The sequence below is a fragment of the Aythya fuligula genome, chromosome 2 (assembly GCF_009819795.1).
Source record: "Aythya fuligula isolate bAytFul2 chromosome 2, bAytFul2.pri, whole genome shotgun sequence".
Lineage (NCBI taxonomy): Eukaryota > Metazoa > Chordata > Aves > Anseriformes > Anatidae > Aythya > Aythya fuligula.
Window position 1 is genome coordinate 146,365,885 of NC_045560.1, and position 12,257 is coordinate 146,378,141.

A 12,257-nucleotide genomic window follows, 5' to 3' on the forward strand; every position below is an offset into this window, starting at 1 on the left:
GCAGCGAGCGATCCAGGACTTTGGTCCATCCCGGCGTGCTTCATTTATTTATTTTTCTCTCAGAAATGTTGACCGGCGGTGCTCACGACCTGCCACTTGCCTTCCCACCGCCGGGACTGAATTCTGACAGCAAATTCTCCTCAGCCCCCTCAGGGCTTTTCCCCCTCCGCCGCCCGAGGGACAAAGAGGTGAGGCGAGCAGGAGGGGGGGGGGGAAGTCCTGTCAGCAACCCACATGGGGCTAATCCTGGGGGGCTGCATCGCCCCCTGAGGGGCCAAACCGGGCTCGGGGGCTCCCCGTGGGTGTGCTGGCAGCCCCCTGGGCCCGTCCCCTTTGCCGTGGGGACGAAGCCGCGGCTCCCCCGCCGTGTGACAGCCGGGGGGGGACGCTGCTGCCTTTGCGTTTTCTCTCCCCGCCCGTGACACAATAACACGGAAAGCGGGGCGGGCTGGGGGTGTGTGTGTGTGTGTGTGTGTGTAGGGACTGCCGGGGGGGGAGCCAGGCGAGACGGCGACCTGCCTGTCCCCTGCAGGTGGGGACAGGGGGCTGGGGGCTGCGGGGACCCGGCGCTGAAGCCCGGGTGCTGTGCCCTTAGGCCGGCGGCGATGGAGGAGGGCATGAGCAGCATGCAGCAGAAAGCGGCGGAGCTGGAGCACATGGCCGAGGTCCTGCTCACCGGCGAGCAGCTGCGGTAAGAGGCGCCCTGTCCCCTTCCCCGGTGCCGGGGGGGGCGTCCCCAAAAGGGGGGAGACGGGGGAGGTCCGGCAGCCCAGCACCTGCCCTGCTGCCTGCAGGATCCCGGGGGCCGCCCTGTCAGCGGAGGGGCTCGGGGGGCTGCTGCTGGACACCCCCACCTCGGGGTCACCTTCTGCCGGCAGCCCAGCCTGGGAGAAATGGGGAGTGGGGAGGGAGGAAAACCCAAATCACGAGTCAAATGCTGCCGCTGCACTTCTGCGGTGGTTCCGCATCACCCCTGTGTTTCTCCGGTGGTCCCGCACCGTCCCTGTCCCTCTGCGGTGGTCCCGCACCATCCCTGCATTTCTCCGGTGGTCCCGCACTATCCCTGCACCTCTGCAGTGGTCCTACACCACTCCTGCATTTCTCCAGTGGTCCCACACCACCCCTGCTTGTCTCTGGTGGTCCCATAACACCCATGCCCCACAGAGCTGCTCCCTGCTCCCCTGCTGCCCTGCACCCCAGAGGGTGCAAGGGGATCCCCGCCGGCACCGCCGGCAGCAGCGCTCGGTGCTGCACGCCCGGAGCTGTGCGCAGCACGGAAACTGTTAACAGAAATGCCTGACTCAGTTAATTTGTAATTTCTGTGGTGTGTTTAGTGTGCCATCTGTACCCGTGCACTACGGAGGGGAAAAGAGATGTTCAGCCGTTCGGTTCGCTGGTGCAGCGTCTTGTGATTCAGGAGGAAAAAGCCTGTTGTTATCGTGTGCTGTGTGTGTCACTAGAAAGAGATTGTAAACATATTTTATCAGTAGCTTTTGCTTTACTTTCCTTTAAATGTTTTGCTCGGGTGCCAGACAAACACTGCAAAACGATAGAAACGCTGCTTGATTTGGAAGATGCCATCCTTGCTCCTAGTGCAGACACTGATGTTGTTACTGGTGGCATCTCCATGGAAAGCACCACAGGCACCTTGTGGTACACACCAGTGATACCCGTGGTCAGGCAGTAAGCATCTTTGTGGTCTGGCTCCAGTACACACCAGAGCCTCCTCCAAGCTTCCGATTTTTCATCAAAGTAGCTTGAAATGAAACCTTGGGTGAAAGGATGTATCGGCATGCTGGCTCTGCAGGGTGGACTTAGTGCTGAGTTGTTTGTCAAAGTGCCTGGTAAGAATCCCACTGTTTCTAGTTTATCTCATTAAATGCTGACTGTTCAGTTTTAATACAAAAAACCTGCTAGTAAGGTCAGTTTAAGTCTTTCTGTGTTTCTTGTAGTTAAATATAAAAGCAGAAGCTTTGCAATCTTCCCCTAAGGAGCAGACTGAGGAACTGCAACAAATCTGGCTCCTACAATCAGCTCATTAGCATCACAATCAGGGATGTCATTTGTCACTGTATTTATTAAAGTAATAAAACATGGGGCTATTTTTGGGCAGGATAATCGACAGACACAATTATTCCCCGACCCATGAAGTTACCTGTGGCCATTCCTTCAAAAATACGTAGGAAGTCTCCTTGGACTGTGGTTTCGTGAGCAGCTCATCCCACACACTGCTGCCAAAAGGGGAGATCTGCTCTCCCCCTTTCCCTCTTCCTGCTGCCCACTCCTGGCTCTGCAGTGCCACCTCCCACACACCGCCAGCTTGCATACTTCTCACACCTTTCCAGGGGAGGATCTGATGTGGCCACCTGGCAGGCAGGCTAGTTTGCTGATCTGATGGCTGCCAACATCCACAGAAGATAGGTGGTGGGCATGGGGAGCCAGGAGGAAGGAGAGGAGGTGGTGGAGAAGGAGCAGGATCTCCCATTCTGGAAGGACCGAGCTGTAGGATGCACCCTACATCATCTCTCTTCCCCTAATTCTGGTTCTGTTCCTCTGTTGGGATGTTCTGTACAAAGGGTTGGTTTTCTTCAGTTTTCCAGACAATAAAAGCTGCAAAATATAAGAGAAAACTGGCTACTATGCAAGTCTTAGCTGACCATGTCTTAAAATTCCCCTTTTTCTGTCCAAAATAAGGCTATAATTGTTAATGGCAAATGAAACCATGGGAGGTTTTCAGGATCAAAGACCAGCTATCTCAGAAGCCTCTGGGGCAGACAAACAGATGCTAGAAAACCAACACGCCCATGCACTCAAGGAAACGTACTGTGCTCTATTCTTAGTGATGCTTGCACGTGCTCGCTAAGCCCTGAGCGGGAGTGATGCGGGGGGACAGGTGATTGCGTGTGCATTTGGGTGAAAGTGCACGCGGGCAAGTGTCCGTGCTGCAAGATGAACACAGCTTGGGAGGAAAAGTGTAAGATGAGACTGCGAGCACGGTGTTGCTTACACAAAACCAAGAAAATATCAGTATTGAAAGCTCTCTTGTAGTAGACCAAACAGCATGTGTCTAAACCTGGATGCTTAGGGTGGCTGCTTGATTAAAATTCCCTACAACGTTCCTATTGCCCCGGCCTCGTGTGCTGCCCCATTCCCGTGGCCTGTTTGCTGTGTGTCTGTGCCCCCCTGGCTGGGATCTCTTCATGCAGCATGGGCTGGAGGCATCGTAGCAGTGCCTGGTGCTGGCATGAGGCTTTCATGCACCAGCTTTGGTCATTAGCTGTTTGTGGGAGATGAGGCTGTGGTGTAAATCCTGGTGGCATTTTTTATGGGAAAATAAGCTGGACTCAGAGCTCCGTGTTAGCTAATACGATAAATTCTAATATCTAGCAGGGTCCTCTGCCTCTAAAGGCAGTATCTGGCTAAGCAAATACCTAACCAGCTCTTCCTTTTCGTTAATGGGAACATATTTTTAAAAGCAAGGACTTCTGAAGCTTGGCTCTTGGCAGGCCTTTTAATTGTTGGACAGATGGCTGTGAAACAAAGCTGAAGACTCCCTGATCTCAGCAGTGTGGCACTTCAGAAGGGACCCTCTGGGAGCTTCCACAGACCCAAATAAGTTTTTGTCCCTATTCTGCTGTGCTATTGTGTCCATATTATGCTGTGTTTTCGAAAACCCTTCAGCTATTCAGTGGTGATCTCGTCCTTTAGAGGATGGCTGTGATGAAGATGTCCTCCAGAGGTTACAAGTGACCCGTAAGGACCTCTACTCTGCAGAAACTTGTGCTCAGGAGGAGCATGGGGCTTGGAAGCCTCCACCCCACTGAGTCCTTGCCTTCAGACACCTGCCCAAGTGCAACCCCAGGGAGTGAACGCCCTGGAGATTCCCGATGGGTGTGCACTAAGGGAAGTGTCACAGCCCTGGTACTTTGACTGGTCACAGGTGTGTAACAGCTGGGATGTACAGCGGCACTACTGAAGTCAGGAGGAATTTTATCTGAAGCAGGGCAATTCCCCGTTCATTTCCCTCCCAGCAGAAGGCAACACGCTGTGCCCACTCCGGCACTGGTCGGCGGAAGGATTGAAGTCTCACTGTTGGAGTTTGAGCATAAACTTGGTTACAGCTGGCAACCAAGAGCAGTTTCAACAGGCATGTTTTGATATACTTGCTGGCTGCCTGTCTTACAAGTCATGGTTATCTGATATCTCACTCATCTGCTAATTGCTTCTCGATGCCAGATTGTCACTGAAATCTGTTATGTCTTCCAAGAGTCCCTCGTTTCTCACAGAAAATGTGCCTAGTCATCCAGGGCGTCTTCAGGCTTCGGTTGACCAAACAGCACTATTAAAAGGGCACTTGTTTTTTATTTCTATTTATTTATTTAATTATTTATGTATACCAGAAATTGCCATTGGATGTATGATGCAGGTCTCAGAAGTAGGTTTATCTTCAATGACATTTAATGTTTCTTCTCTGCAGATTTTTGGATACCAGCCTGTATGAGAAGCAACACCTTTCCCAATTCACACTTCTGTTAAGTGCTTTAGTAAATAATTAGGAAACTTTTAAAAAGAGCCAATGACTTCCTGCAAGTAAGACTTATAGTTTCTCATCTCCTTTGCTTTTGGTTAGGGAAGTGTACAGTATACTCAGTATGCTTTAAAATCTTTTCTTCTTACATTCTTCCTGGAAAGACAAAATGTAAGATAACGGTTTAACAGAAACTTGTTTGCCTTATTATCAGAATTTGTATAGGACTTCCATTTTACAGAAGAGGTTTTATGTGGTGAAGAGCTGTAGGTTTTGAAGCTGAGAAAAGCCAGAACCAGTTTTCACTGGTGTTCCAAGGGTCCCACTTCAGGAATATTATCGCTTTAAGAAAACTTCTTAATAAATCGGAGTGCATGACTTTCACAGTCATTAACTTCTCCAGTATGATAGCGCCTACAGGTCCATAAATTTTTTTCTTATTCTGAGCAGTAAATAGTCAACCTTTTTCACTGCAGAAGGGTTCAAAAGTTCATTGGCATTCCAAGATGCAAAACACCCATGGTGCATAGCAGTAAGAGAAATGCAGTCAAGAGAACCATGCCTTTAATGTATTGCTATAACACAGAAGTTAATCATATCAGTATTAATCATATAGCTACACAATTTGTTTAGTGCTGTCACTGTGCTTGAAACTACATGTATATCAACATCGTAGTGATGCACATCTGCAACTGTGTGGTCTTGTGCACTAAAAGGAACGTGAGGATTTAAGATGCAGAATTGCCTAGAGGTCACTTCCTCTGCAGTCAGGTCCAGACCAGTCTTCAGATATTAAACAAACTTATACGGTATTTTTAGACAGAATTCATTAAGATTAGATTCTGTGATCTGCCTAAGCCAATCCAATGTTGTATGTGCTTTTCTCCCACCTGCACCATGTTCCTGCAGCTACCTTAGCTCTCCACCAGTAGCTGCATTTCCATTAGCAAAGAGCTTAATGATTGGCCTCAAAACTAACCCTAACAAAATATTTCTCATTTGTCTCACTCGAGAAGGCTCATGTCTGCTGACTTGAGGGCAGATAGGACACAGGAGGTTATATCATCAGATCTTTGTGGAATGAAGTGCTTCAAAGCTTTCTGCCCAAATAATTTCACCTTCATTAATTTGTTTTCCAAAAATCAAGCAAGCAAAAAATTGGCAGTCTTCTCTGTGAAATTCCACCAGAGCAATACGCTGAAAGAAAAGGTTTCAAAGAGAAGGTCAGGAAGGTCGTGAAATTAAGTGCTTTGACACCAAGAAGTTTCCTGCTATCTCTGTGCTATCACAACACTTTTAATTATGCATTTTGCCTAATGTAAATTAATTGTAATTTTTTAAACAGCATGATATTTTTCAAATGGATATGTTTTTTTTTTTTTTTTTTCTAGAATCTTTGATACCTGAAGCACCTTCTCATGTCTTTGAAATGTTGCCCATTTGTGCTAATTTTGATGATATCAGGCCCCATATATATATATATATATATATATATATATATATCTCCCCATATATTCCTTATATTCCTTATATATATACATATATATTCCCATATATATATGGGAATATATATTCCCATATATATATATATATATATGGTAATATATATATATATATATGTATATATATATGTATATATGTATATATATAAGGAATATAAGATATAATATAATATATATATAATATATATATAAGGAATATAAGGAATTTTAATCAAGCATGTGTGCATGCTTATATATGTATGTATATATATCTACATATATGATATATATATATATGCATATGGTTCAAGTGCCAGGAATCTCCATTTCTCGTATTCTCCAGTAAAATTTTTGGTTATTCAGCATTTCTGGAAATCCAGACGTAAGGCTTCCGTTTGCTCAGGTCTTTCCCTTAAGCTCTGTTGCTAATTGAGCCACTCCAGTCAGCAGCTCTCCTGGAGCACAGCTCAGAGTTAAAGCAGTTAACGATGCATGTGCAAACAGCGATCTCTTGCTCTATGTCCACAGTAAGGCGGATGTTGTAAGAGTGGCTGCTGCTGTATATTTGATGTATTCCATTCCAGGGGGAGTGAATCATTAACTTTTGTCTCAGGTTAGCAGAGATCAGCAGGCAAGCCAAGGGTACTGTATTTGAACCATGTGCAAGAGCGGGTTTTATTTATTTTAGATTAGAGGAGCTGCCTATGAACAGGTGAAGGAAACTGCTCTGATATTGATGCAGGGAGGGCAGGATTAATATGCCCCAGGCAACCTGGCTTTGCCGTATCCTGCACTTACTACACAACCCCTGCTCCTGTGGGGGCAGTGGCCATAGGCTGGCAACGTGACAGAGAAATGCTCCTATCGCTTGGTGTTATTATTTACTATTTGTGTAGTGATAGCGCCTAGGAATTCAAACTATTTATCAAGTCCCTGCAGGGGCAGGCACTGTGTGCTCAGAGGAAAGATAAAGCCCTTGCGACACAAATCTTGGCCACAGCTGGTTGGCAGTTTCTTGCAGCAGACATGGAACCCACGAGTGACATTCCCAAAGTGCAGAGAAAAATAATCTCTGGGGATGCAGAGGTTACACAGTGTGTGCTGGGATGGGATGGCAGGGAGCTCTGGGCATGGTGTTCAGGAAAGGACATACTCTTTTCCCCCTCCAAAGTCCCACTGCTGGGTGAGAGCCCAGGCTGAAGCCAGGAGGGAGGTCAGCCAGCTTTCCCTCATGGAGAATTGGACAAGAAGCAGGCAGCAACCTGTGCATCTTGAGTTAACTGAGAGGTATTTCTTTTATCTGTAGCTGCCAGTACTTTCTGAATTGTAAGCATTTTTGAATTTCCGTGCCTTCTTTGATGTAAAATTAAAGAACTTGAAGGGTGCTGTCACAGCAGCACAAGTTACCTTCTTCACAGTCCAGCTGAGATCCTGGCATTGGCTTCTGTATCCCCATAGCCAAGCATCCAGGCACTGGCCTGGGTGGTACCAAAAGGTTAGGGTCTGCTCTGAGAAATGGATAGTCCCTTCTAAAAAGCTAGACCCTTCTTGCCACTTTTTTTTTTTTTTTTTTTTTTTTTTAATATTTGTAACCCTTGTATTGTGGTTAGCTCTTTTTGCCTCCTTCTTCCTGGCATCACATGTTTGCATGAGCACTTCTGCTGACTAGAAGATAATTTTTTTTGTGTTGAAGGCAAGGCTTGAATACAGGGCTTGAATACTCAAACTTTTGTGGGGAGAGGTTAAACTGATGAAGAACTGGCAAAGGGAATGAAAGTTGTCATAAGAAAAAAATGAGAAATAAGCAGGTTTGGTATTTGTACCTGGGCTTGAAAGAAGAATACTCTCCATAAAAATGCCACAGAAAACAAAGTACAGAAACAATCTCAAGAGAAACTGCACTGAGGTGCTAAAATAATGACAGGAGCTACAAAGCTGGAGATCTCAGCAGAACCATGGGCATTCACTGGGTGAAGCACACACTTCATGGTAGCCACGGCCTATTGTTTTTCTTCTTTAACCAAGAGCAGGACATGTAAACCACATATTTTAAATAATTTTGATGTGTAAACCATTGGATTTAAATACAGCTTAAACCTGTTCAGGCAAAATGTCACAAGGATCCTTACTTACAGTGGTTTGCCTAAGACTATTAGTACCGCAAAGATAATGGTGAGACAGTTTTATGAAGGCAGTTTGCCTCAGCCAGCCAGCAGAAGGACAGCTGAGAAGGAATTCTTAATCAGTTTTGTAAATATCAACTTTTTTTTTTTTTTTTTTTTTTTTTGTAATGGTTTGGGGATTTGACCTTTGCCTTACATTTTTCTTGTGGCCTTAAGGAGAAATGACTGCATTGTGAATATGCCTTTGTTCCTTGCAGCAGGAAGAATAACAGTGAGTTTTGGGTTAAAGAAAGCTAGAATATTTAAACCTGCACTGCCAGGAGAGTGCTCTACACTGGGAGTGGAAGTATAATATAACATATAGTGGAAGTGTATTTAGGGGCAATGGCCACAAAATGGATCACAGGAAGCTCCACACCAACATGCGAAAGAGCTTCTTCACGGTGAGGGTGACAGAGCACTGGGACAGGCTGCCCAGGGAGGTTGTGGAGTCTCCTTCTCTGGAGATATTCAAGGCCCATCAGGACGCCTACCTGGGCAGCCTTCTCTAGGGAACCTGCTCTGGCAGGGGGGTTGGACCCAATGATCTCTGGAGGTCCCTTCCAACCCCTACAGTTCTGTGATTCTGTGATAACAATGTACAGCTATGCTCCTTCATTTTTGGAAAATGCTGATGCGTAGAGAGAATAAGTTGCATGGGAGCTGAAAGAAAGGGACAAGATAACCCACAGGCTCACTCGGGCTCTGGCGAAACCTGTGAGGTCAGAGGAGCCTCCTCAGGCAGCAGTAATCTCATCTCTCCTACTGCTGACATCTATTTTTTCATTCCTTAGCTAGGCCCTGCTTCATGGTACAGCTCTGCAGCTACAGGTGTGGAGAGAGGCAAATAATGAAGGCTAAAATTTCAAGCTGGTATTGCCAACGAAAGCAGGGGTCCCCACTATCTTATTTCTTTCTGCCTGCTGGTTCCCTGCTTGGTGCTTCCCTTCCTTTGGCTTAAGCATCTCTGAACCAACACCACAGGGTGGCCTGCACCAAGGCAGTGATCAGCAGGGCTTTCTGATGGGTGATATTTCAGTTGGGTCAGTTTTACAAACCGATTTACCACATGACCACAAAAAAGCCCTTTCTGGAGAAGTACGGGCTGAGGAACAGACTTACACCGTTTCACCCTGCTACGGTTTAAGGCTGTGGTTTTCTGATACAGCAGATCCAACTGCAGGCTGCTGCTGCCTTACTCTTATCGCTTCCCTTGCACTTCTCGCTGGCATTCACGGGATCAGAAGTTCAGGGAACTGCATCAGCTGAAGCCAGGGGAGAAAAGTTTAACTCTCTTAACAGACCCAGCCTGTGGTCAGGCCGGTGCCCGTGAGGGAGACAGACAGAAATGCCTGGTCAGGGACGTGTGGCACAGGGCAGCAGCTGCTGCTGGTTTGCTTGGCCACCCTCTCAGTGCCTAATTTTCCTACACACAATGTGGGTCAGATATTTGCTTGATTCCCACCTCAAACTCCCAACTCCAATAGAAGACTGTAAAAATAAGGTTGGGTTTAAAGCCTGATGCATGTGTTACAGGGTAGGCCCAGCAACTACCTGTTTATTTCTTGTTCAAGGTTTTTACTTTTCCTTCTGTGTTCCTGTCAGTGTGTAGTGCACGAATAGGGGCAAACACTGATATGTGCATTTCATACGTTTTGAAATTTGGGCAGTGCAGTTTATATGGCCAGCACACCACAGTGCTACCTCTGACAGTGCTGCTGCAGAGTGCAACCTCCATCTTAATTACCAGCCCTGTAATTTTACAGTCTTCATCGTTTGTTTCTTATGAGTGCCTCAATCCAGTAAGTGCATTCAGATCTCAAAGGTGCATTTACAAATAATTAAAAAATATGCCTGATTGTGCTTGCTAATTCAAAGTAAACGTGGAAGCTGGTTTTTGCATAGTGAGGCTGTAATTCTTCATTTCCTTGCAGCAGTGTGGGTGATTACATGGGGTATCACAGCTATGGCACAGGGATTTGCAGGCAGAGGAGAGCTTTATGGCTTACATAGAGCACCAGGGGCTATCAGTCATGCTGTGGATCCTACAGCAGCATTTGCTGGTGTGTCTGGCTGCTGCAGCAGAAAAGGGCAGGGGAGCTGTGCTTCTGCTTTGCTGGTGGACCTGCTTTAGTGCTTATCTCACTCCATGGTGAGCAGTCTGGGGAGCTCAGCCAGGTTACAGTGGTGTCACGCTAATGCCAATGACAGTGCAAAGAGAAAGCTGGCCTGTGGCCAGGGGTGAGGAGCTCCAAAGACCCCACAGTCCAATAGACTTCTCATGGGGTTGCACCATGATACAGCTGTGTCAGACCAGGGGACCCTTTTCACCCTCTTTGTCTTTTGTTCCCCAGCTATCTGTCTTCTATTTACCTTGTGCCATCTCCAGAACTCATCAAACCTCTCCCTGAGTGCATTTAACTTAATGGCTTGGCAGAAAAGTGACTGAACAAGGAGCAAAGATTGTTTCCTGCCTGGTTAGTGAGTTGAAATGATTCACAGAGAGGGCCAGAGCCAGCACAAGGGGGAGATTGGGACTGTACAATGATGATAAATGGAGGAGAAAGAAAGAGTAAAGAGGAAGAAAAAAGGGGAATAAGGCCTTCTCCTTCTGGTGGCGGAGATGTTGGATGGATCCATCTGCCTGTTAGAGTATAGCTTCAGTTCTGTGCCCAGAGCTGGGATGCTGCTCTGGTAGGACTGGGAGCCCATGGGACACTCCTGTGGGTTATGGGGCAGGGTGAGCTTACATCCCACCAACCTGAGAGGCTGCACAGAGCTTTCATTTCCAAAAGAACCTGGAGATGTACCTGAAATCACAGTGGGACTGTATTTTCCTATCTTTATACTGACAAAAGAAAAACAACAACTGTGCAGTCCCTGGTAGTAGACCCCCTCTTACAATTAAAACTTAATATACTTCAAGACTGTGTAGTCTCAGGTTCTCTAGCTATTTTGTCATAACTTTTGTTGGACATGAGAGATTTCATACCTGATCCACATACTTTATACATAAGCCTGCAGCTGACAGACATCCCCTGGGCATGATATGCTGCTGGTTGGATGGACAATGTACCTTTTGGCCTGTCTCATCAGTGGGCTGCCCAAAGTCATGCTGCTGGTTTTCAGTAGTACAAAGAATAAAGAACCCTTTTATAGCGGGGATCCCCAAGATCACATCCCAGAGCATTGCAAGGCACTATGCAGCAGATGGAAAGATGGCCTTGCTCCCAAATTCTCTATAGTCCAAGTGTAAAACAAAGAGATAGCAAATGAATACAGGCCCAGAAGACAACATGATTGTTTTGAATCAGTGCTGGTCATTGTGACAGAACTGCAGCTTCGGCACACCACCTGCTTAGTTGTCAAGGTTTTTGGTGGAGATGACAGCAATGCTGGGCAGGATTTGTGGGACTACATCCAGATAGCTCTGTGGATGGTTGGGTGAGAGTGTATTGAGGCAACAGGCACAAAGCTGCTTGGTTGAAGGTTTAAAACGTAGTGGCAAAGCTGGAGCTAGATGGCCAGTGAGAGCAAAAGCCAACAGTGCCTGAGAGATGGTGATAGCAAAGGTGGAAGCTTGAAAGTGAAGATAAGCACAGTAATATAATGTCTGATGTGACAGAAGAGGAGGAGGAGGCAGTGCAAGGAATCAGGGAAATGGGCAATGTGATTGAGATGAAGAGCTGAGGAAATTATCTTTCCAAGGGCATTCCAGCCAGATAAGAGCCAGACAAGACAATGTTTGTCGAGGGCAGAGCACAGAACAAGCCTTGAGGTATAAGATAATAGGGAAGGAGAACTCGGAAGAGAATTTGAACTTTCTGGGGGAGAGTTGTAGCTGTCCTAGAGGTGCATTGCAGGAGAAATCTGCAGAGACCAAAGTTCTTCTGCTTGTAAGCAGGACTCACATTATCATATTTATCTTTTATGGATCTTATAAAATCTACTTGGCTTGGGGAGATTCTCCCATCCTCAGTAGCACAGCTGCCATCTAGCACAGAGGTCTTTCACCTTGAGTCGTTGGGTTTTCTGTGTGTTTATTTCACCACTTCTCTTGCTAAGAGCTACTGCCAAAACTGGTAT

The 12,257-nt window shown here is 46.6% G+C and overlaps 1 protein-coding gene across 2 annotated transcripts in view; it reads left to right on the forward strand.

Moving 5' to 3' along the window:
* Nucleotides 1-12,257, forward strand: part of DEPTOR (DEP domain containing MTOR interacting protein) — an 82,420-nt gene that overhangs the window by 6,287 nt on the left and 63,876 nt on the right. The window contains exons 2-3 of one of the 2 annotated variants that reach the window (XM_032183299.1): nt 64-188; nt 596-691. In XM_032183299.1, the coding sequence (XP_032039190.1) occupies nt 606-691 (86 nt within the window). In that variant the 5' untranslated portion in view covers nt 64-188; nt 596-605. Of the gene's footprint in view, nt 1-63; nt 189-544; nt 692-12,257 lie in introns of those variants that run through there. The other variant, XM_032183298.1, reaches the window with a different exon arrangement.